This window comes from Sceloporus undulatus, chromosome 1 (assembly GCF_019175285.1).
Source record: "Sceloporus undulatus isolate JIND9_A2432 ecotype Alabama chromosome 1, SceUnd_v1.1, whole genome shotgun sequence".
Lineage (NCBI taxonomy): Eukaryota > Metazoa > Chordata > Lepidosauria > Squamata > Phrynosomatidae > Sceloporus > Sceloporus undulatus.
The window spans coordinates 125295070-125321924 of NC_056522.1; the positions used below are offsets into that span (position 1 = coordinate 125295070).

The following is a 26855-nucleotide window of genomic DNA, read 5'->3' on the forward strand; positions in this document are numbered from 1 at the left end:
TGGGTTTAGATGTACAAAGTTTAGGTTTCACATATCGTAAGTTTTATTCTGGTTTCACTTTTTTCTTTTTGTGGTAGACTGCAGATCATTGTAAAAAAAACAACAGCTTCATTTATATACCACTTCATACTGAACTAAAAGTGTCTACGTGGTTTACAGCTGTAAGCTAATTGCCCCCCAACAATGTGGGTACTCAGAGATATGTCAAAATAAATACAATACCGGTTTGCATGAAAAGTTCTAATGGATTAAGCTACATTAAAAGAAGATGTTGACATATGAGGGTAAGATTCAAATACAGTTGGCTCAAATAAAAAAATTGTATGTTTCATAACTCTGTAGGACTGGTCCCAGAAATAATCATATTTATAGTAGACCTATAAACATCAGTAGGACTCCAGGAAGTCATAACTATTTAAATGGATCTACTTTACATATGACTGAATCCAACCCTTTGTAAGTATTTTGAAAAAAGAATGGAAAGGAAGATTAGTGTTGAATCCCAGCTTTGGGAGAAGTATTGGGATATAAATCCAATGAATATTAAATAAACTCACCCTAAAATTATCTGGTGAACTTAAGTACAGTTTCTCTCTTATATCTTCCGGGGCTCCAGCACACAGCCGATAGAAAATATGATAATTTCGTTCTTCTTTGCCTTGAACACAAATCCTGGATTTCTCTAGCAAATAGTGTGATACAAATCCACCAACCACTGAATTCTAGAAGAAAAAACAAAGCACATTATCAAAGGAGGAAAACTACATGTTTGGATATAATCATGTGAATGTCTTCATTTACATGATGACCTCACTGATATAAACAAAAATGGAAGAAAGGGAATAAAAAAGGCTAAGCTAAACATTGTCACAAAACAATGTCTGAAATACAATTCTTTTATCAAAATTAAATGCACATAGTTTTAATTTTGTGGCAATCAGCCAAGAAATGCAACTTAGCTAAAAATGTGGACACTGCTCTATTGTTATCCCACAAATATACTGCTACAGCTGCAGTACTAGGCACAATTACTAGGAAGTGAGCTCTGTTAAACACAGTGCTTTGAATACATGGACATAGGACTGTGGAACATGGTTGGTAAAACATCAGTTCAACCACTACTGAACCCACTTTGGGCTCAATGAAACTATCCAAGACTATCCAAAAGCTTCCAATTTCCTAACAGATAGAGAAGTGGACATGAATTTTTAAGGCTGAACTACAATTTAATGTTTTAACAGAAATGGGTTAGCCAAAGACACTTTACTATCTGAGGGCATGTCTGCACAGACCAAATGAAGTGGTTTCCCCCTCACTCTCAACATGACCTGTCTTCACAACATAGTGCCAAAGCCCTGATCCAACTGCAGACTGTTTTCATGACATGAGGCCAGTTCTGTATCAAATCCAGGCCATTCTTGTCTTAAACTGCCTTAAAAAGACTTACTTTTTGCTCAGGATTTTCCAGAAAAATTCAGAGCACTCTGGAGTGACACCACTGGTGTGAGTTGCTCTCTCTTAGATCACAACAAGTCACCAGGCCGTGTGACTGATGTTGAGTGACCCATTTTCAACATCAGAGGGAGCACCCAACACTTGTAGAGCCAGGCAGCACAGCAGGACACGTGTGTAAACAGCCACCCAGTATCACTCCAGAATGTGGAGGTGACGGTGGCAATTTGGGGCAGATCTGGAGCCAGAAAACTCCAGTAGCAGCATCAGAGTATTCTGGCCAGTGTAGACCCAGACTGAGACAGTCACAAATGGTGCCACAAATAGTGCATCACCATCCAAGTCAAGGTGTATAGCATCAAAAGCTAGTTAAAGTATTTGGGCCCATGAAGTAGAAAAATCACACAAGCAGCTCTCTCTGTCCATGACAGTAAGCCAGTAAGTTGTATAGGTTAAAGTGGTACACTTGGACTTGGGAGGGCTGGATTCAAATCTGTGCTTGGTTACATCATGATCCTGGGCACTATTGGACTATCTCACAAGGTTGTTATGGGGATAAAAATCAAGAAAGCCATCTTGAGTAAACATACAACAACTTAGTAGGCTTTTGTTTGGCACCCTAAAAATTGGTGCCTAAGACAGCCATATCACTACTCCAACTCAGCCAGGGGAAAGGAATCACTGAAATAGGCAATATTAGTTTTTCCAGAAACCTTACCAGGAATATACCAGCATATTGTGAACCTACCTCATGCTTCTTTCATCAAATTTCTTTTCTAGGAAAAAAAAAACTTATTGTGGGAGAATGGGGCACTGAAATGAGCACATGAGGCCCCAAAATGTCCAATCAGATTAAATTAAATGGTTAAAACAAAACTCAATAGTAAAAATAGTAAGCATGGAAGCTTATGACAAGCTTTAAATTTAAAATGGTAGCAGACAGGCACATTTAACTTGTATTTGATCCTGGGATACTACTATCCCAGTAGTATTAAAGAACCCAATACTACTACTATCTCAACAGTATTGGGGTTGGGGAACCTTTGGACTTCCAGATGTTTGGGCCTACAACTCCACCAATTCCACCCAGCATGGGGACACAGTTGTAGTCCAATGGTAAGATGTAGTTCAAACATCTCAAGGACCAATCTAGAAGACCTGCTTTGGCCACTAATTAAAAAATAAAATAAAGAAAAACTTGAATTACACAAACAACTTTGAAGTCATGCCAGCCTTTCATTTGTTGTATTTGTTACAGGTCTGTTTGATTGCTTAAAATGTATAAGCTCAATTACCAGAATAAAAAGCCACACAGTATGGCATAATATGTAAATAATAATGTGCACACCATTGTTTTCTCAACTTGCAAAGTATTAATATAACTTTGCTTCAGTTCTTTGATTCACAGAACTAAAGAGTTTGGGCCAAGGAGGGAGGGGAGGATTATGAATGTTCAAGTCATGTCCTGGAGCATTTCTACAAGAGCACTTTGACTTTACTGTCTCTTGTCTATATTTATATCTTTCTGTGAGTATAGAATCATTAAAATCAGAAGACAGATGACTTGTTCAGCTACATGAAAAAAACATATCCTCGCACTGCAAGACGATCCATATGAAAGGTATAGAGAAAGTAAAAAGGCCAAAGGGCCAAAAGGCAAGGATTTCTCAAGTCAAATTCCAGAAAGGAATAGGAAATTTCTGCATACCTATGACAAAAAAAAAAGGACTGGTACCTTTTCATTGAAATGGATTTCTACAAATTTTCCAAATCGGCTACTGTTGTTGTTACGAACTGTCTTCGCATTGCCAAACGCTTCTAGAAGTGGGTTGGCTATTAAAGCAAAAATAAAACAAGCTTCATAAGAAATTTATTGAGCAAACCAGAAGAAAATAACTCACATTGTTTAGTATTGGGAAGCCCAGAGAAACAAAGGAAAATGGTTGAATCTAGAATCTGTCGCTCATGAACGGAGCAGCCTTTATGTAAGGCTTCTGATCCAGTGGAATACCTTTGGAAGTGGAAATTGGGGGAGGGGGGGTGAGTTTAACTAGTTCTTGCTTCCCTTATGCCTTCTGAAGATCCACTCCAAAGGGCTGGAGCATGGTACTGTCTGAGTTGCACGAAAAGGAGGAAATTGGCTAAAGTCAGCTCTACTTCTTCCTTTCACCTGGCATACCATGAGCAGAACATGCTCTGACGGTAGCAGCAAACTCTGGATCCAACTTGTAATTTAAAAATTACTTTTTCCAAACCATCTGAAAAAACTATTATTATCATAAAACCACATGACATGGGATCCAAAACAGCATTCAGATAGTTTCCCATATTCTTGTGAGAAGAGGACTAATTTTTGTGATTTCAAACATCAAAGGTCCACGTCAAGCAACATATTCCTTTTAAAACTGAATTGAAAATTCAATGAGAAATTTTGAAAGTAATTTTAGTTATTCAGTTAAGGACTAATGGTTTGTTTGGAGAGGAGAGTAAAAGAATTCTACTTGGCAAGAGCACAGTTAATTTATCTCTTTGGCTTCTGGCCATAGTTTTACTAGCAATTCTTCCACAAGTTTGAAATGCCTACTTATATATCATAATAACAACCAACAGCTGTTGAAATACATAAGTAAGTCCCTAATAAAATATTTATAGATGAACTGCATTGCCTTTCCCAACCCAACATTCTCCAGATGTGTTGAAATACAAACTCCCATCATTTCCAATGTTGATGATATGAGCACTTGCAGTCCAAGATACCTAGAAAGTGTCAGCCAGGAGATACTTGCATTATACTAATATCAACATTTCTTGAACTAATAATTTAGGCAAGAAATACAGGTTACTTCAGCTCTTATTTGTTTATATATAAATACAGACATACAACCAATCCCTCTCCCAAGATCTGCTTCTGAATACACAATTCAAGCAAAACATCAAAGAAAAAAGCAAGTGAGGACTTCTCCTCTAATCCAGACAATACAGTCTATATGTGAGTTAGCAGTGTCAGATGTGCCCAAAAAGCTGGCTTCAGGCAGGAAAAATAAATTTCAAGTTGCTTAACCTGTTTAATATGTCCACCCATGCATATTGAAGCACATACATTCTCTCCTTGTGAACACAATGCACCAATCTTTCTAATTGCTTCTGTGACCCCCTGGATCAAAGCAACTGGCAGAGGAAAAGGAGACAAAAGCCCTGAATTAATGGTGCAGCTAGAAACACAGACACTGTCAGCAGCCTTGAAACAAGCAGATGCCTGGAGTTGTGCCCAGACTATGTGGACTCAGCTCATCTCCCACATCACTGGCTAGCAGGAACCACACTCTTCAATGACCATGTCCAAAACTAACCCATCAAAATGATCATTCATTATGCTTATGCATGTGGTCATATTAACCTGCTATAGCTTCCCAGTTGGTAAGAACACTTCCACTCAATGCACATAGATAGCACATAGATGGCACATGGACACTATAAGCAGACAATGACATCATTAGCAAAGCTATCAAGACTGCATAATGCTTGCAGCAATTGGCTTGCTACAAACTAGCCAGCCCAGTGTTATGTTTCCAAAAGCAGCCAAATTAAAAGCTTCTGGAAACTTATAACAAGGGCATGAGGCTGTTCCATCCTTTTATATTTAACATGGTGGTTCAGTGGAGGTTTAGGTTTTGCTGTCACTGAGCCTTATCACACGTGGGGGGTTTGCAGCTCAGATCTGCAGTCCTGTTCTAACAACATGAAACATGATGTTTTTTCACACCAAATTCGCAGTCACTTCTTTCTAGCAATGCGAATTCACATTAAATCGTGATGTTTTATCACAACTGGTTGCCTTTCAGTTGCTCTTCCAAATCGAGGGGGAAGCAGAGTCAGTTTGATTCCAGACAAATCATGTCATGTGGATTCAAACAAAGCGTGGTGAGTGCATATTGTATTAACACACCAGAGGGTTCAACTATTTGAATTGGCACCCTTGCACATGCTCAATGGGGCTCTGGATGCTGTCCTCCTTCCCTGCCCCCTCCTTAGCTGTCATCCTTCATCGGGGTGAAGGAGCAGTCAGAGGATGATGTGATAGGTCAAAGAGGGTCACTGGGGCCAGGATTGGGGTGAAGGAGCAGTCAGGGGATGATGGGACAGGTCGTAGGGGGGTCACTGGGGCCAGGATCGGGGTGAAGGAGCAGTCAGGGGATGATGGGACAGGTCTCAGGGGGTCACTGGGGCCAGGATTGGGGTGAAGGAACAGTCAGGGGATGATGGGACAGGTCGCAGGGGGTCACTGGGGCCAGGATTGGGGTTAAGGAGCAGTCAGGGGATGATGGGATAGGCAGCAGGGTGAAGGAGGGGACAGATTGGGGTGTAGGAGCAGGCAGGGGATGATGGGATAGGTGGCAGGGTGGCAGAGGGTGAAGGAGGAGGAGGGGGATGAAGGAGAAGGATGCAGGGGACCAAGGGGGGCGACATCGGAGTGATCTTCCACACCAGACCAATTCGAAGTGAACTTGAAATGAGATTAGAAGCAGATTTGGTGACTTTGCTTGTTTCCAAATTCACCAAAATGAGGAGTCAGTACCGACTGAATGCAGAAGCGCCTCGTAAGAACCCCCCATAGAAAGCAATCACATGAGATAACACAACATGTTTTAGCGTGAATTGGCATCGTTGGACCCGCAGCCATGTCAGAACTGAGCTGCAAAAAGCTGCAAAAACCTCTGTGTGATAAACACCACTGTGGTGCTATTTGCTCAGCATTTTTAATAAAACTGCCCTACTTATTCTTTGCTAATTCTATATTTAAAACTGGACTTTATCTCAAAACAAAACATTTTAAAATGCACTTAGTTCCAACAATATGTAAGGAACTCTGGAAAGAAGTGAAGTAGAAGCAGACATTAGCAAGTAATTTTTAAAAAGTGTTTTTAAAAACTGATTATTATGGAAGAACAAAGATATCAATTAATTACTCTCGGACAACTTTTGTACTGCCTTAATATTTTTCTTCTTGTTGTCATTGCTGGTTTGTAACACTCAGAACAATTTGAGCTGGTACATGACCAACTCAAGTTATCCAGTTTGTCAAGAAAATGTACAACAGATTCACAAGAAAGACACAATGTTTACAGGTAGTTCAAATAGGGGGAGTTTCAAAAAGCTACCAAAAAGGCTATGTATTTAAATCTTTTTGCTGTAGCAATGCAGCCACACTGCGTACATGCATGTTAAGATGTGCTCAACAACTGCAGGGTGAAAACAAAAACCAGTGCAAGTGTGTAGTAGCAGCTGGCCTGGGTAAAATATTTATTTCAAAGCTTCATCCACTTTTTTAAAAAAGATACCTACAGGTACCAGTGTTAAGGAATGTAGCCTCAGACAATGTGTCCAACTGTCAGCCACTTTCTGAGATGTCACGGATATGGAATATTTATATGTTCCGCTGTAATTAAGCAACATCATTCTCAGTTATTCGATTATCTATTAAAGAAGGAATTACTGTTCTGCATGTGATACTGACTAAGAAGCCCATAAAAGAACAGTAAGATTTCTGAGTCTACCTTATTGTTCAGTTGCCAAAAAGGCAATGTGCCACTTACTGTTCCCGATATAACTCCTGTTCCTAGCCATGGGGAACAGGGCAGTGGGGCCACATTGTTGGTCATAGTCCTCTCAAGCCCTGTGTGGCAGGAACCCTGCCTCCCTGGAGTCTCACTTACTGGCAGGTGCTCTTATGTGGTCTAACCCTATGGAGAGGTCAGTGGTGAAGAACATCTGAAAAGGATTTTAGTAGATGGAAGGGGAATGGGTAAATTTTTTTCATTTATTACGGCAAATAGCCAGCATAACAGGAAAAGTAACTGCAATTTTAGAGAACTTTTTGCTTGTGTCTATGACCACCACTCTGCAGAAGCCGATGCCAGATCTTCAGCTCTCTAGTTAAACCTGGCACACTATGCTTCTCATTCTATAATCCAACCCTCATTCACCCTGGTGCTATGCTGTGAAGAATATTCTACCACCTCTTGCACAAAACAGTTCCATGAAACAACTCTAATGAAAGAAGCACTCCTTAACTAAACCATACCGTTTAGTGGAGGATTTTCAGCTTTTACAGAGAGCTATGCAATAATATTCTGTTCCTCTAGGGAGGGTGTTGAAAGATCATCAGTAAGAGTGGTCCTTTGTTAACAAAGTTTTGATAGGACCTAGATGATATCTTCACTTTTGGGTATTTTGGAAAGATAATTGGGCATAATCCAACAGTACATTTTTCAGGTCCATGCCATTGAAAACACCCATAAACTAAAAGATGCTACACAACACTGACATATTTGAACAGCACTTTCATGAAATAAATGTCTGGGTCATGATGCCCCTTCTGTGCCTCTGATTACTTTTTTAAAAAAATTCATACAAAAGAAATCAAAATTAGGTATGATGCAGTACCTTCTACAATTCTTTCATCAATATCTTGTCCACTGCCATAGGATTCAGTCAGATACCTTTAAGAGATAGAAAACATAATATGTAGTTGTTCTTTGTAATTATCTTTCCTGGTATATCTACAATATCACAGGCTTAAGAAAATCCAGGTATATTCCCCATCCCAGTAACAAACTGGTAAACCAGAACAGGGTTTTACTGGGAAGACCTTGGTACCAAATGACTAACCTTCTATGAAATTCACTGGGAACTATAGAGCATTCATTATTTCTCAACCTAATCTGCATCACAGGGTTGTTTGGAGAATAGAATGAGGTGAAACCTAGTGGCATCACTAAGAGGACATGGTGTGTGTAGACCACACTGGGTGACACCCCAGAAGATTGGGGCCCTCTTCCTGCTGCAAGGTGCGGAAGGGCGAGTGCACCCCTGCTAGTTTCACTATTACAGTGGCAGACTCCTCCATACCCCTGACCTCACTCCTGCAGCACCACTCTATTCATGAGGAGAACAGTGCCACAGGAGCAAAGGAGAGGGCCAAGCACAGCCCTCCCAACCTCACTTCCAGGGCACCACTCTACTCACAAGTAGTTTATGAGCCACAGCAAATGAGAAGAAAGGAGCACACCCTTTTGACCCCGGAAGCCCCACCCCTTCCACCAGGTGACACCAGAGGTGGGGATGCCAGTGGTGAAACACATGCATAGCATCCCCACTATATTGGTGCATTTGCACAATGAGGGAATCATCAAAGATCTTCAGAAAGCTTCCTCTGACAAAAATCACCAAGAAGGTATGTGGAACTTCTTACCATAATCTCTTCAAGAACTGCAACTTGAGTTACTGTACTTGCATTTCAAACCTCATTGATATTTTCATAGTTCTGGGCTATACACATTAGGAAGTTTAATGTTTCTACAGAGAGATTAAAATGGCTAGAGGACAACTTTTATTCAGAAGAAACGTTTTCAACCAATGATACAAACCGTAAAACAAATTTAGTGTTTTCTGTCTTCCCAGCTCCTGATTCTCCAGACACAATGATGGACTGACTCATCTTGAGTACTTTCATGTCCCGGAATGCTTTATCGGCTGAAGTAAACATTTAAGAGGGCATTAAAATTGATAGGTAACAGCACACAGATTAATGTTTTCATTAGCCATCTGAATGCTATGCAATGTTCTTGGGAATGAACCATTTGAAGTAATGAAATCAAAATTTAGCTGTATATATTAACTGCCTGAGCATGACATGTACAGGAAGAATAAATGGCATGCTGGTCAGAAAAGAAGCTTTTTTTTATTAATAGGGTTGATTCAAGAAATTTTGCTGTATGAGAACATGCTTCCTCCTTGACCTTTTGGATACCACCATTTGAATCTACTTTAATACTGGAAATGGGATAACATTTCCCACTGCAACTGAGAGCAGCAAGCCAGATTAGAAGACATAAAAGAGGACACAAAGCACAGATTCTGCCTTTCAGCAAAGGAGAAATGGCTTAGAAGGGCCAAGTGGTCACTGCTACTCCTCATTCTCTGTCATGAGGTAGAGGCCTCCCTATACTTGCATGGGTCCAAATCTTGTTTCAAATGAATTTCAGTTTTAATTCTGATAAAGTCCATTTCTGATACCTATTTGGGACATCTACCAGCATACATTTAAAAAGAAAAAAGAAAGGCAAGTACCTGTTTGTTTTTTCAATTTTCCTCAAGGGAGGTAGCACACTATATAAAATTAAAACTTCAATATTGAGCAACACATAAAGCAAAAACACTTCATTTTTTTAACCCAGCAGTAAAATGGTGTATTCCTTACCAATTGCATAGACATGTGGTGGCAGTGTCCCAAGTGATTTACCCTGATACTTCTTAATAGCGTCAGAGGAATAAAGTTTCAGTATATCAAAGTAAGGGTTCACTGCTATCAGGATGTTGGCTACATATGTCTGCAAAGAAAAGTCATCACAAACTCATCAAAATCTGAATTTTTTTATCAAAAATGTCTAGAAACCTACAAGAAAACAACAGAGACAGTACACTGGTACATTGCCAGGCCAGTCTCCCAGAAATTCAAATCACTTTGAATTCAAAATCAAACATTTCCATTATTGCTTTGCTAGTTTAATCATGTAGTTTGTTACAGGTTGAGTCTCCCTTAACCTTGGTACCAGACGTGTTTTGGATGTCGGTTTCTTTGGGATTTTGGAATAATTGTATTTGCATATACATACACTGAAATATCTTGGAGATGGGACCCAAGTTTAAACACAAAATTCCTTTATGTTTTATATACATCTTATACACATAGTCTCAAGGTATTTTATACAATATTTTAAATATTTTTGTTCATGAAACAGTTTGTGTACAGTGAACCATCAGAAAGCAAAGGTGCCACTATCCCAGCTACTTATGAAAAAAAAGCTTTGGTTTTTGGAATATTTTGGATTTCAGAATTCTGGATAAGGAAGACACAACCTGCATTTATTTCTTACATGGTTGGTATTCTCCTCACAGCCATGAAATCCACTGGGTGACCTTGGGTAAGTCATACGTTCTCAGCCTCAGGGGAAGGCAATGGCAAACCTCCTCTGAACAAATCTTGCCAAAAAAATCCCATGATAGGATCAACTTAGGATCACCATATGTCAGAAATGACTTGAAGGCACACACAACAATATTTTTTATTGTTTTATATATTAAATTTCATTGTAAACAATGGCCAAAATTCTGTATCACAGTTACAAACAAGTAACCTGAAGTTACGTACTCATGACTGATAACATATTCACAACCCTGTGTAAGTCCCCTAATTTCCACCTACCAGGAAGTGGTCACTGCAATCAAAGGGGGTCAATCTCCCTGTTGCTCAGGAAACAGCTGGCTGCCGTTCCCATGCACTCTTGTGCAAGTGTCTGGTATGAGGAGTGATCACAGCAGGAGACCTGTTTCTGTCTGTTCTGCCACAGATTGTTCATGGGATAGGATGGGAATGGTAGCCCTCCACCTCCTAAGTGATCACAATAGCTGCTGCCTGATAAGTGCAAATGAGGAAGTTGGACTGGGATTCATAGTTATGGTACGACTTAGTACGTAAGTTTCATAGAGGATTCCAGCCTTTGTTGCTGTTGGGTACCTTCAATTCATTTCAACTCATGGTAACCCTAAGGTGAAGCCATCAAAGGATTTTCTTGGCAAAATCTGTTCAAAGGCCTTTCCATTGCCTTTCTCTGAGGCTGAGAGAGTATGACTTCCCTGAGGGTACACAGTGATGTCCATGGATGAGCAGGGATTTAAACGCTCAAAGTAATAAACTATGCCGGCTCTAGGATGCTATACTGGTACCTTGAATAAATTAATCATAACCACATCATTACCAATTCAAAACTTCTTTTTGTAAATTTATAAGAAGCAAATTGGCTAATGAGTATGTAACTGGTAGTTAAGAATCACTTCCAAAACTGTGTAAATATACACCTAAACATTTTTGTTTGAAAACAGGCATATACCAATTGCCCAATGCAGACAAGCATGTAAATTAACACTTAAAAGACCTGGGTTTTGGGGAGAGGTAGATCTTAACATAATTGTGTATCTGTTTCTGGCATGCCTTGTAAAAGTTTCTTCCTTCTATTTCACAGCTGTCACTTGCCAGAGCAGATGGCAAGGACTCAATATAATTTAGTCAGAATCCATTACATACAATCAGGCAATCTGATAGCTACATAAAAGATTAAGGCAGTCATTTGAGCTTGGAAGTGTCAGAAGAGACTGGCATTTTCCTCCTCCAAATTGGAAGAAGAAAATGCATCTTTGCTTTTACTACACCTTTTTACTAAGCCAGTTACTTGGAAACTTCAGCATTATTTATGCATTTATCTACATGTGGATATTCACATAGCTTCATGATCCTAAACTCTTTTGTTTCCTAAGGAGGTGGTCAGTGACTGGGGAGACAATTATTTCCAAACAAACAATGACAATTCAAAGTAAATCTTCATCTCAATTATTTTATAATAAAAAAAAACCCAATCCCTTTTTATGGGTAGGACAGTACTTACATAAATTCTGTCTTTACTGTATCGAACTTTTATATTATGTAACAGGGTGGCTTCATTTAGATACATTAGTGAACCTATAATAAAAACAGAGCACTGGTTTACATAAACCCCCAAAAGAACCATCATAGTTTTATAATCTACTTTCACCAACACAGAGAAGAATGTGTTTTGTACCACAGGTCGGCAGCTTGCAACATTTAGATCTTTGGAAGAAAAATAACATTCTTAATTATAGTACTTTGACAAATGGGAGAGTAAAGAGTTGTTTTTTAAATATTATAAATGGAATTGCCACTAACTACAGTTTTATCTGGCTACCAGAATTAGAACTGGAACTGACTATTTTTTTAAATGAGTTTTCCAATCTTTGAAAGAAAACAGGAAACACCGAAGTAGCAAAGCCATGGCAATACTACTGGGAGTAGTACTAATGGAGTAGTATTCAGTGGTAATGTCTAGAAATCTATATGAGGAATTTCATTCAGCTCACTTTTCCTAATGCTACCACCATTTTAGTAGCACTAGGCATGAAGGGATAATATGTTTAAAATGGCCAATATATATACAGTCTGCCCTAATGCGTGCATGTGTGTGTGTCCAGAACGGTCCGCCAAGTATGGTAAATTTGGCGTATGCCGGAGTCCCATTGATTTTAATGGCCTCCGGCAGGTGTGCCATTATGTCCCTCACCACTCGCCGTCCATGTAAACTTAAATCCGCATATGGCAAGGGTGTGTATGCCAAGGGTGGACTGTATACGGCAGCCCCTTGAGAGACAATTTGACATACGGTTCCATTTTGAAACACATATCACAAGGAGAGATCATTATTTATTCATTTAGGAACTGCAATAGTATCGACAATAGCATTGTCTTGAGAGCCATGGTACCTTAGGGAAAGCAGTAGCACTGAGCTCTACCACTTGGCCTTAAACTGAAACTTAAATCCTGGGGCAAAACTCGAGTCATAACTCTCTCTGCATGCTCTTTTCACCAAGAAGTGATTCCAACAAAATATATGATACTTGTCTGTTCTGTTAATGGCAAAAGATGTCCTCGGGTAATATATATTTCACCATTTTCCCAAGTTTGATAAAATATCTAACTTATCAGGCCAAGAACTCCATTATTCAGTAACTCTGTCCCATCCTGAATTCACTTGATTTTGTTTGACATAAAAAAACTAGACAAGGCCAGATCTGGTTAATATCCGGATGGGGAACATTAGTTAAATACCAGAGAGCTTCAGATAGGGCTAAGAAAGAATCCTGTTAGATCGACCGTCTGACTAGGTATAAAATAGCTTCTGTGTTTCTGTCATTCATAGTTAGGAACAAAATCTGCACTGCTGATTCTAATGTTTTCACTTCCAGTAAATAAACAAATGCTCTTTTAGGTTCCTTCTGAAAAACAGAACATGTCACCCAGACCTTATGGTCTTGCTCACAAAATACTCCCACCCCACCCCTGAGCTTGGAAGTATAAGTTTTGGACTGTATTTCCCCAAATCCCCTAGCCATGAGCCATACTGGCTGAAGGATTCTGGAAGTTGTAACATGCAAAGAAATGAAGAAATGAAGAAAAGGGAAAATTGTGGACTCAAGAGTCTAATCTTTCCTTTGAGCAAAGACTAGATCACTGGAAGACCCAGAACATGTTTCTTTTAAGTTCAATTACCATATTATGTACAAAGTGGGATGGGCAGTCACAGCTTCCAATATGTCATCTTGCAAAAATAAGAAATTTCCTAAACAATGTAATTACTGTCTGCTATCCAAGCCAGACTCTATATTTTCACTTACAGTTATCTTCCACATCCTTCTTACTGTCTTCCTCTGCAGGAAATACTTGGTTGATAGCAGCGAGAAAGGTCTATAACAGACAAGGAAACAGACAGTTTGGGGTTCAAGCACAGACTGAAAAGGTGATCTAGAAATAGATATATTTATTTATTTAACGCTGCAAGTGCAAGATGGAGGAGGTTCAGGCATAATTGTTTGGTTTTCCTGACCCGTTTCCACATACATTCTTTTCCAACAGTGTTCAGTTCCCTTCAAAGTAATTATAGAAAGGAAGAATTCATAAACTTGTATGCATCCACTTATCTGAGGCCACCTGGCCAAAATATCCTGAATATGTACATGAAATCCTTTGGTTCTCTCAATCCCCCCAGTTCATGCTGGACAGATTTAGTATATTTTCATTTACCTTTTCTATTTGTTAAGCTAAGAAAATCCAGTTCCCCTTTCTTGATTCTCTTAAGGTTGAGTGTATATTAAGTGAGTCAAGTCTGATATGTTGCTTATATCCACACCTGACAATATTCTGTCACTTGCAGTATTGTATTACTTTATGCTGTTGCAGAATTTTGATTAATTTAAATACAATGGAATGTTCTATCACTATTTTATTATTTTATTACTTGATCCTCTTGTATTTAGCCACTGTATTTCACAATATTATAAACCTTTTTGGAATAAAAATTTATAAAAAAAAAACATTTTCATGAATAAATAAATACTGGTGAAAAAGTCTTTAAAGGCTTCTCTCAGTCTGAATGGGGTAATGTTTATCTAATCTACCGTATATATTCTTTAAGGACATGGCTTACACAATCGACAGTATCAACGGAACCAATGACTATATCCAATCCAGCACAGATTGCCATCCACATGGAGAAAGGCAAAGTTCTTGAACAGATTAGATATCTATTCATGATTATGAATATGCCCCAGATGACAGAAATTACTCTTCCACTTCACAGCCAGCAAATAATATTTTATTGACAAATATCACAACTACTATATTATACTACTGTATAAAAAAATGGAAAACATGTCAAATTTACAAATGCACAAATATATCAGAAACATAGGCCTAAAACTAATTGGTCCAACAGAAGAAGACTCCCTGAATCAATGCCATTTACACAAGCACTGGCTTACCAACTTCCTACTAATCCAATGTTAGTTAGAAATAAATTTTTGATTTAGGCTATAATTATAACATTTATACGATTCTTAAGTTGTATTTATCTAAATTCCTTTTCTAAATTCTTCTTATATACTATCTTAACTATTAATAATCTAGTTCATAATAAGAGTTAATTTAAATAACTTAATACAGTTCACTGCAGCCACAGTGATGGGGTGATATATTTATACAAATCCTCTTATTTCTTCATTTTTACTTTTTTCTTTTCTTCATCTAGTGAATCAATGTTAATATTTAGGGTGCCATTATAAAGTCCCATGGAGTAGATCAGCTTTCAGATGTTCAAATTACCAGCATGAAGAAAATATATTTCATATGGTTAAGCTTCTATGGAATAATGTACCATCTGGTGAATGTTTTAGTAATTTTCTATCCAGCTGATGTTTAATATAATCAGCATATCTTTCCCTCAGATCTATACCCAATATTTTATCGGAGATAACTTATTTAGCTCAGCAGACTGTTTAGGCAATATCAATTTATCTTTCATTTATACTTCAGACAATCAATACTCTTTTATCTGTCCTGCAAAGTGGGGGATTCTCCTCTTAATTCATCTGCAGTGAATTTACACTTGATCACAGTTACTTAATTGAAGACATCAACGTCTAAAGCAAAAAATTAACTAGCTGATCATACATGATTGCCTTATGACTGTGGCATTTTAGCTTCTTGATTCGATTTCCCTCAATTTTTAATTAAAATATATTCCCAGTAACTCAATATAAAATGATTTCCTAGGGAATACATATTGTAAAGTTTTAAAACAGATTTTACTACTGGCTTTACTACATTTGTCCCCTCCTCTTATTGATTTTGCCAATAATATAAAGTATTCGACTGTATTAAGTTAAGAACTTATAGCATATTAAAGGGAAATTGTCATTCACCACTATCAACTCAAATATTGCATGCTAACACGTGAAATAAAATGAATGGAGTGAGCTGGGGAAATCCATTCTCTCGTCTATTTTCTCCTTACCATACTTTGTACTCCCATCTTTCTTTCCATGCAAACAGAAATTTTTGATAATTCATTGCTATCCACTTAGTTTTTCTGATAATTCAACAGTCAAGTTTAGAAAAAGAAATGTTGGAAATATCATAGAAGCATAGAGTTGAAAGGGGCATCAAAAGTCCTAAATCCAGCCCCTGCTCAATGCAGAAAATCCAACTAGAGCATCCCCAGCAGGCAGCAATCTACCCTTTTTTCAAGACATCCAGAGACTCCAATACCTTTCTGGGTAATTGGTTCCATTGTCACAAATCTTCCATTTCCAGATATTTACATTTTTCTGTACTAAAAATAAAAATCCTTATGATTTTTAGAACAAGTGATTTAAAGTTCATAAAGACTATTTAATCAAATTTAGGAATATTTGTTTATTTATTTCTCATATTTTCCCCCAGAGTGACTTACATCACCTAGAACAAACATTATTCAAACATAGCAGCCTGCGAAACATAAAAAGCAATTAAACCACATAAAAGTAAAATCAAGTTAAAACAAATTAAAACATTGATGACAAATAAAAGTAAAGCACATTATACAAGGTTGTATCACATAATATGCCTGTTATAATAAATCTATTGATCAGATAATCATAGCTCTCATCTCTGTATACCAAGAACATGGGAGGGGGGCACAAGTTGTGCAATGGGAAAAGGAAGAACAAGCCGACAGAGCCTTGTGAAATACAGTACTAGAATTCGTGGATTTTGATGGTTTTTTTCTAAGTGAGGGTGTGTCTAGATTCAGCTCTAACTGTTATGGTTTTCATTTTCTGAGTACTACATATGGCCAAGCTTTCAATAAATACTCAAAAAAGCTGAATGAGAAAGGACACTCCTGTCATGGCTTTCTTTCCAGACACATCACACCTATCCAGAAGTAGAGGGCATGGCTTGGATGTCATATAGGTTTTATACCAGGACTCTTTCCGACTCCATTACAGCACAATAATTCTAGTTTAATTGCTATGACTGCATCCAGTGAAACCCTGGGATTTGTAGCTTGCAGTTTGATAAGTAATCAGAAGAACAGCCTGGCTAAGAATTCTAAGTAAACTATAAACTCCAGGATTCCATAGGATGGAACCAAGACCATTAAAATGGAATCAAAATGCTATTACTGTGTTGTGTGAAAAAGCTTTTGGTCTTTGAGGAGAAGAAAAAAGTACACTGGGCCCTTGGTATCTGCTGGGGTTTGATTACAGGACCCCATGTGGATAGAAAAATCTGTGAATGTTCAAATCCCATTAACTACAATGGCACAGTAAAACGGTGTCTTTATATAAAATATTAAATTCAGGGTTTGCTTTTTGGAATGTATATATTTTTTAAAATATTTTCAAACTGTGGATAGTTGAATCCATGGATAAAGAATCTGTGGATACGGATGGCCAACTGTAGTAAGAGTTTTGCTGCCACTGCCCATCGTTAAACCTAAATAAGAATAGGTAAAATAAGAGACAGACCCACTCACTCACACTGAAAATTCAGATAGTGGAGGCCAAGATGCTAGCAAAAGGGAGATCACACAGATAAATATCTAACTTCTGAACTAGTTTCCTAAATTAATGAACCTCTGAATTCATCTCCCTTAGGAAGGGAGAAGATTTCACATATGGCTGCATATACCAAACATTCAAATTCTTATAGAGAACAAGGAAGCTCCTACCTATGCAGTTCTCTAGAAACATGCTGGGCCCACAGAAAACACAGCCAATGTACTTTATGAGAGCTAAGTACAACCCTATGTAGCCATTCAGACAGCACAGCCATATGTTTGAGATTAAAATCCTTAAAGAGGATCAGTTTTAGCCAGAAGAAAGCAGAAAAGATGGATGGGAGAGGGGGGGGGTAAATAATATAGCCAATCCAACTGTCTTAGTATATTTTTTACACACAGAGAGAGATTAGACAGCTGTATTCCACTTTTCTATTTTACACACATTCACAAACATAAATGTACACACCAAGCATTATTTACATTTGTATATCAGCTGACTGTTTGCCTCATAGAGAACAGGGCAACTGCAATGGAAAGGAAGTTGATTTGTTTTCAAGTACCATGCACACCTTTTTGAAAACCAAAAAAAAAAAAAAAAGATACAAAAGAATATATACAGTCACTCCTCCATTTCTGAGGCCTTGGAATTTGCACCCTCGCTTAGTGTGAGTGGCAAATAGAAGGGGAACATAATGGGGGCATATGAGTGTGGCGCACACCCACCCCGCCGCCATTCAAGCCTATGGGGCTTGAATATCAGAGCATTTCTTATTTCGCGAGGGGGGAGTCCAGAACAGATTATTTAAACAATTTTATACCACTTTTCCAACCTATCAATAGCTTAGAAACAAAAGGGTTGGAAGCAGGATAGCTGTTATCCTTATTTTTTTAAAGATCTGATATACCGATAAATGTCTTGAAAATGGGTTATCAGTACTGACTGTGCACACCTAGGCTTTAGGCAGAATTGGTCACAAGCACAGTCAAAATGTGATGAATAGGTCTGAAGCATAGCTCTGCACTTTATGTTCATTGACTCCAGGAGGACTTGGGGCACAATTTTTGCCTGACGGCTACCAGATAACTACAGTTTTCATATAAACAGAAACCTTTTACTGTTTCACACCCACTGTCTTATAATGCAACTGCTGTTCATGCACAAAAAGGACATAAGAATGTGATTTATTCTTACTCAAGTCCAAGTTTCTGTTCCCACAGTGGCCAGGCAAATGCCTGTGGGAAGCCTTTAAGGAGGACATTGGAGAACGGTATCTTTCCGTTGGCATCCTGCAGTTATTGGTTTGAATACTAGAGATAATATACAACCATCATGACTAGGTAGCATTGACTAGACATAGTTACTATGCAGTACTATATATTTCTTTAGTGCTTTATTTTATTCACAAAGCTTCATCTTGTCCTAATCCTTCCAATAGTATGGTATGGTAAAGCAGAATTTCCATTATATGAAAGATAAAGTGACTTCTTTCTTTGTGGCTCACATAACCATCTTAAAGTAATATTGTCAGCCCTTTGTATCCATGGATTCAACCGTCCATGGCTTGAAAATATTAACAAAAATATAAATTCCAAAAAGCAAACTAATTTTGCAATTTTATATAAAGCACACCGCTTTACTATGCCATTGCATAAAATGGGACTTGCACATCCATGGATTTTGGTGTCCATGGGGGGTCTAGGAACTAAATCCCAGCAGATGCCAAGGGCCCATGGTACTCAGATTTCAGTCCCATTAGAGTCAATGGACCTTTACCCTATGTCAGGCTTCAATCCTATATCCAGTTTTGTTGTTGTTAACTGCCATCAAGTCAACTTTGACCCATGGTGACCCTATGCATGAGAGACCTCCAAGTCACCCTATCATCAACAGCCCTGCTCAGGTCTTGCAGACTTATGAATGTGGCTTTCTTGACTGCATTTGGAATGCAGTCTTTCTCTTTTCCTACTGCCATATCAAACATTATTGCTTTTTCTAGTGAGTCCTATCTTCTCATGATATTGTTGCCAAGTTTGGTTTTATATAAATTTTGGGTGCCATGCAATCTGAATCTATGACCCCTGACTGACCCCATCGCTAGCCGCCATTACCCTAAGAGCGAGCTGACCACGTAGCCAGCTGCCTTGCTAGGCTTGGTCACAAGAAAAAGGTAGCTCTAAACAGTTGTGGGAGTTGCCATACTAGTTTCGCAAGCTGCCCAAAGCAGGAGGACAATAGCAGTAGCTCCCTCCTTAATGAGCCAGTGATTAACTTAACGGCTCGGCCATCAAGATATTTGTCCCCTCCTGAAAAGTGCCAGACCTCTTCTTTGTGTATCCATTGTGTAAGCTTCAGCTTAAACAAAGATAAAGTCATGAAGCCTTTGTTCGCCAGGCTGCCATAGCCTGAGGTTATGTTTAGGGGTATAAAAGGACCCCACTTCCAGCCCTCCAGTGGGCTTGTTGAGCAGTTGTTCCTTGCCTGATTTCCTTGCTTGTAGAGCATCTCGCTACGAGCTTGCGTTCCTTGAACCTTGGGCTCCGCTGAAATCACTCAAGCTAAGCCAAAGCTGACTGTCTCTCAGGCCTCTTGTTAGCTTTGCCTGCTGGAACTCAGCTCCTAGCCACCAGTGTCACCGCTTTCTTTTCCGTTCCCGCGGCCGTGTCTCACAATCCACCATCCCTCGCATCCGTCGCTTTGGAGAAGACTCCTAAGGTAAATATCCCAACGGTGCCTCTATCCTTTCTCCTTTACCCCCGAACTCACCCCTCCCTTGCTTTAGCATTGAATGTGTGATCCCTTTTGTTGTGTGGCTTTAATAAATGTTTATATTTTAATTGCACCTCCTTTGGCATTCGAGTCTCTCTCTCTTGGGGTTGGACTAGATGACCTCTGGTATGCACATAGGGACCCGACCCCATTGCGTGCATTGTTAGGACACGTCTCTCGTAATATTTGAGCTAATTAAATTCCCCTAATTCGATCCTTCCTAACAATATGACCAAAGTACAACATTCTCAGTTTAGTCAACTTGGCTTATAGGGAGAATACAGGCTTAATTTGTTCCAGAGCAAATCTGTTTGTCTTCTTAGCAGTTCATGGTATCTGTGGAACTCTCCTCCACTTACTTGACAGTAAGCCTCCCTGAATTCAATGCAACTTCCTTCTGGATATATGGATTACACATATAATATGTTTACAATGCATAATACTGAAAAATTTAGTGACAACATGTTTCCATAACAAAGTGAACAATGAAGAGCTAGTCTCCATCTAGTAATTAGGGATGATTTTTAGTGAGCAAAATGTTGTTTGTTTTAGTTTGTTTTGGTTTGTCCAGCCAGATATTCCTCTAGAATCTGCCAGGGGTTAAGGGCCTCAACAAGTCTGTAATTGTAGATTTGGGGGGACAAGGAGAAACCCACCATCATATTTTAATTCAATCCACCATTGTTTTCTTTCCCATTTGTTTTCCAATGGAACAAAAAAGAAAGATCTATAAACAGTTTGTTGGATGAGTTCCCAGAGATTTGTTTATTCATTTTGAAGGAGGATGAGATGAAATTACTTAAAACAAGATGGGAGGAATCTGACAGTTGGGGAGGGGGGATCTCAAGAAACCAAGCAGGAACTCTACCCTCTCACATCCTTATTTTCCTATAAACCAGTTAATACGTTGCCAAATGTTATCTCACCATAATACCTCCTGGAAGTTTCTATATACAGATTGAGCACCCCTAATCTGGAAGTCATGAATGGACAAAACATGAGGCTGGAGAGAAAAGAACAAGCGGGAGTGTCAGCACCTTAAGAGCGGAAAGCAGGCTGGTAGTGACAAAAAACAGTTTTAATCTAAATTAGACATTAGAACTAGACATGGAGAACCTCTGACCAACTAGACGTTTTGTACTACAACTGCCCAGACAATGGTAAGGGGCTGTAGAAACTGCAGTTTAAAGCACCTGGATAGCCACAGGGTCTTCACCTCTATTCTAAAAGCCCAAGTGCAACTGAAAGTGGCAGTCATCTGCCCAGTTCCCCCAGTAATCCTCAACAACTTGCTCTGCACTCTGTTTTCACAATGAGGCTGGAGAGAGACTGAGAAAATGTGAAATGGCAGGAATCCAAGCATAGTACTCAGCATGAGTACCTCCCACCATTTCACAGATTCTCGCTCTCTCTCCAGTCTTGCAAACACTATACAGGTAGGTGCTACATGTGTATTCCAAAATCAGAAAAAATCCCAGCTTCAAAACACTTCTGATTCCATGCATTTGGGTTAGGGATCTTCAACCTGTACTGAGAAAGAAATTGATCAAATTTACAACTCCCTGAGGTTTCACCTCACAGAAGGAAATGAGAGACATTGGCCCGTTACAGACCGCCCAAAAGGGGCGGTCTTGGGCCGCTGCCGGTTGCAGCGCGGAGGAGCTGCAGCAGCCAAACCGTGCAACTCCTCCACGCTGCAAAAAAGGAGTGCAGAAATCGCACTCCTTCCGGCAACCCGGAAGAGCCGCCGCAAGTGCCAAAGTGCGCACTCGCGATGGCTCTTCTGGGTTTAGACGTCCGGACGCTGTGCGTCCGTTACGTCAAGATGGCCACGCCCGTCTGTATAGGGCGCTGCCATCTTGCCGTACGGAATACGCACGAGGGGCAAGGTCCGTCCGGAAGCGCCGCCCCTCGCACGTATTCCTGGCGCAACGATGGCGCCGCTTAGGCCCGTCTGTAAGGCGCCATTATTATATTTGGTACTGCATTATCCCTGAGGAAAACCCGCCAACTACCTTCTCATTAAACCAGACTTCTGGAGATATGCTGAGGTTCCCCAGAAGAGGGAAGCCTGTGACTTCACCTCCTGACCTACAAACAAGGAATTTTCACTACTGTCGTATAGAAAAATCTGTGCATGGCCTTTTTTAGAAGTTACTTCCTTTAGGCTGTCTTATACTTATTTAAATTTTATGAAGTTAAGGGACAAACTATAATTCTTGCATACTTGAACGCACAAATTATTTTTCTTTTGTTGTTGCTGCTAATGGATATACAGTGCTTCCTCGGGTTACGAAATTAATTCATTCCGCGGCCGCTTTCGTAACCCGAAAAGCCTTCGTAAGCCGAAATGCCATAGGCGCTAATGGGGAAAAGCCGCGATTCCGTGCGAAAAAGCCGAAAAAAGCACCAAAATTTTTTTTGTAACCCGAAAAAACATTCGTAACCCGGAACAATTATTTCCTATGGGATTTTTTCGTATCCCGGAAATTTCGTAACCTGGGTATTTCGTATCCCGAGGTACCACTGTAGTTTCTCTTCACATAATTATTGGAAATACTGCAGTTTCCTCCTGTTAGCCATAAGAATGTTGTGGTATAGTACAGTAGTCCTAAACAGTTTTAATCTAAAATAGAAATTACTCTGAACTAGACATGGAGAACCTCTGAGCTACTAGATGTCTTGTACTACAACTGCCCAGCCAATGATAAGGGACTGTAGAAATTACAGTTTAAAGCTCCTGGATAGCCACAAGGTCTTCAGCCCTATTCTAAAAGTCCAAGTGCAACTGAAAGTGGCAGTCATCTACCCAGTTCCCCCAATAATCTTAAACAACTTGCTCTGTGCTGTGTCTTCACAATTTTCTCTATTTTGCAACTGCCACCCGTTCTAGCAACAACTAAGGATGCAAAGTACACTCTTGAAGTTATTCTAGATCAGTTATTACCAAACTTTTGTCCTCCAGGTGTTATTGACTTCAGCTCCCAGAACCCTTAGCCAGCTTGGTTAACAATCAGGAATTCTGGGTGCTGAAGTCAACAACATCTGGAGGACAGAAGATTGTGAACCACTGTACTAGATGTTATGCTGGTGGTGAAAACAGAAGCATGGCCACAATTTTCAGCAGCAATCATATTATGCTTATCAAATTTGCAGATGACACCAAATTAGAAGGAATAGATAATACCCCAGAGGAAAGGATCAAAATTCAAAATGACTTTAATACATTAGAAAGCTGGGCCAAAACTAATAAAATTAATTTTAACACAGAAAAATGTAAGGCACTGCATTTAGGCAGAACAAATGAAATGCATAGATACAGGATGGAGGACACCTGGCCTGACTGTACATGTGAATGGGATCTAGGAGTCCTAATACACCACAAGTTGAATATGAATTAATAGTGTGCTGCAGCAGCTAAAAGGGCCAATGTGTTTCTAGGCTGCATCAATAGAAGCACAGTATCTAGACTATATTGAGGAATTTTTTTTTGCTGCTCCAGAGAATAGATACGGAGGAATGGATTCAAACTACAGGAAAAGAGATTCCACCTAAACATTAGGAGGGACTTCTTGACAGTTAGAGCTGTTTGACAGTGGAACATACTTTCTCACAGTGTGGTGGAGTCTCCTTCCTTGGAGGTATTTAAACAGGTTGGATGGCCATCTGTGCTTTGATTGTGAGTTCCTGCATGGCAGGGGATTGGACTGGCTGGCCCTTGAGGTCTCTTTCAACTCTGTGATTGTACAAATTTTGTTCATTTATAGAGAGCCTTAAATGCTCCCTAAAATAAATTAGATCCCAGAAATATGCAATACAAAAAATAGACAAAATGATATTTGTTAGATACAGGTGCAAAAGCAGTCAGACATAGAAGGAACGATTTCACAGAACAATTATCCATTATGAACTACATTAAATACACTATTACTATCCGAAGTCCCTGTTGAATTAATCTGTCTTTTTTTACACTGAACTGAATTATAATAATGGGGGGCTGCCATAACAGATATGTAATCATTTTGGTTTTCTGTTGCCTGCATCTGAAGAGTCACTAAAATGATGAGAAAGACCTGTTGAAACCACAGCTAGGAAGCTTCTTAATGGGCCTCTTCCAGCCATTGCTCACTATCTGACCCCCTCTCAAGCATGCTTGTATGGCATTAATGGTGCTTGAACATGATGGATTACACCCACAGTTATACATCTCAATGGAAATAATCTTAAATTGTTTTTCCCAAAGTACCCACATTATTTTGATAATTTAAGATTGCTCACCAATGTTTTACATACTCTTAAGTCTTAACTAGGAGCAGTATGCTAATGCCTTACTAATGCTTCCAAAGCATTATATGTAGCATTATTCATCTGGAAATTCATATGATGTAATACAGTCAATATTTTTATGTTCTTGCTTCCCAAATGATATGTCAAGTACTTTAATTCCCTTCAATATTTAACCAAATGAGCATTTTTCATTACACTGGTACCCCGGGATACGAATGCGCCGCCTTACGAAATTTCCGGGTTACAAAAAAAATCCATTCAAGAAAACTGTTCCGGGTTACGAAGGTTATTTCGGGTTACGAAAATTTTTTTGGTGCTTTTCGGCGCTATTTCACACGAAATCGCGGCTTTTCCCCATTAGCGCCTATGGCTTTTTCGCCTTACGAAGTATTCCGGGTTACGAAAGCGGCGGCGGAACGAATTAATTTCGTAACCCGGGGTACCCCTGTATATAAATTAAATTCAAGCTGTCACCAAAGAAGAAATTTGTGGAACAGACAAGATTTAGATTCAAAAATCATGCTTTTCAGCATGCAATAGTTATTTTAAAGTAGAGATTATATGGAGCATATTTCTTGTGGGTAATAACTACATATACTTTGACAACTTGAAATTCTGTTAATAGAATTCATCAATTTTTATCATCATTCAATTGGGGCAACAAGTTAAAAGACAACAATAACAAAGATAATTGCTAATATAAAAGCACAGCTACTCAGAAGATGGGATTGTGTCAGTGATATATATACATGCATAAGTTACACAATCTATGGCAGGCAAATTATTTGCCATGGTGCAACAGACTTATTCTGCTGAGAGTGGTAGAAGTGGCATTGTGTGTACAGCAATGTTGTGCTACCAGAATAGTCCTTTAACTTTGGGAGGCATTTTGGTAACAGTTTCTAATAGTATTTTGGTATTGTGTCTTTCTAACAGTTATCTACAAAGCACAGTGAAACACTTTTCTAATTGAGAATAGTTTTAGGAGTAATTTTTTATGTGTCATGAAGGTTCCACGTCAAGCAATGTGCAGAATTCATATATTCTTTCACTTGAGGCTACAAATCTTTCAATTTGGGGGCTATAGTTTAGAAAGCATGAGACAAGTTTTAGTTTGTAGTTCAGGAAAACCTAGAAACAAAAATGGTCAATGAGGAGCAGCTTAGGGAGCTGAGTATGTTTAGCTTGGAGAAGAGAAAGTGAAGAGGTGACACAATAGCCTTGTTTAAATATTTGAAAGGATGTTATATTGAGGATGGAGCAAGCTTGTTTTCTGTTGCTCCAGAGACTAGAGCCAGAAACAGATGAACTGAATAGACTGGCGTGAGGCAGCGCTGGTGCCATTCATGCCAGACCACAGCAGTGACATGCACCTGGTCCCAATCCAGGCCACCACCACAGATCTGAGCTTGGTCACAGGAAGGAGCAGATTCTATCTGCTCCTTCTTGACCCGGTTCTTTCCAGATGATGCAAGCTCGGCCCAGCTTCTAGCACACTCAAGGCATGCATCATCTGAACACTATGCCTCAAACACAACTGGAATCTTTGTCATTTGGTGCATGTGTCTGGGGCCTAGGACATGGAGCAACAGATTCAAGCTACAGGAAAAGGGATTCCACCTAAACATTAGGAAGAACGTCCTGACAGTAAGAGCTGTTCAACAGTGAAATACACTCCCTCAGAGAGTGGTGGAGTCTCCTTCTTTGGAGGTTTGCTAACAGAAGCTGGATGGTCATCTGATGGGAATGCTTAGACTGCATATTCCTGAATGGCAGGGGGTTGGACTGGATGGTCCTTGTGGTTTCCTCCAACTTTATGATTCTATGAAATAGCTGAAAACATTTACAAACTCTAAATAGGAACAATGCTATGAACCTCTCAACAAATAGTTTCTTACTTCTTGCATACATCTTTCCTTCTAGTGAAGCAATATCTTAAAAGAATTAGTAACTTTTTGTAATCACTCACCTTGCCTTTCTGATTTATGGGTTCAATAGTTAAGCTGTCAGGCCCAATATCGACAATGGTTCCCATCTGAAACCCATCAGTTGGGTGTGGAGCCCATACTGGCTTCCCATCCTCCATTTTGAGGGGTTATTTCCTACAGAGAGAAGAAATCATTGTTGGTAAATTTGTTACAGTAAACTATGCATGAATCTCTACAGAAAGTTGGCATCCTCATCATCCTCATCCTCATTTATCTATTTATAGAGCACCATCACTTTACATAGCATTTACACGAAAAAGAACAAGAAAAAACAGTTCCATGGATTTTTCCCATAAATATTTTCCATGCACTTTATTGAGCAGTGTCCCCAGGCAATTCATGATCTGTTGTGCT

The 26855-nt window shown here is 39.2% G+C and overlaps 1 protein-coding gene across 7 annotated transcripts in view; it reads right to left on the minus strand.

Moving 5' to 3' along the window:
* Positions 1-26617, minus strand: part of MYO6 (myosin VI) — a 125990-nt gene extending 99373 nt beyond the window's left edge. For all 7 annotated transcript variants that reach the window (XM_042439856.1, XM_042439850.1, XM_042439835.1 and 4 more), the window contains exons 1-8: positions 26483-26617; positions 13756-13825; positions 11955-12028; positions 9713-9842; positions 8880-8985; positions 7897-7952; positions 3188-3285; positions 558-722 (exon numbers count right to left, since the gene is read on the minus strand). In XM_042439856.1, coding sequence (XP_042295790.1) covers positions 558-722; positions 3188-3285; positions 7897-7952; positions 8880-8985; positions 9713-9842; positions 11955-12028; positions 13756-13825; positions 26483-26599 — 816 coding nt within the window. In that variant the 5' untranslated portion in view covers positions 26600-26617. The remainder of the gene's footprint in view (positions 1-557; positions 723-3187; positions 3286-7896; positions 7953-8879; positions 8986-9712; positions 9843-11954; positions 12029-13755; positions 13826-26482) is intronic.
* Positions 26618-26855: the final 238 nt, after the last annotated feature.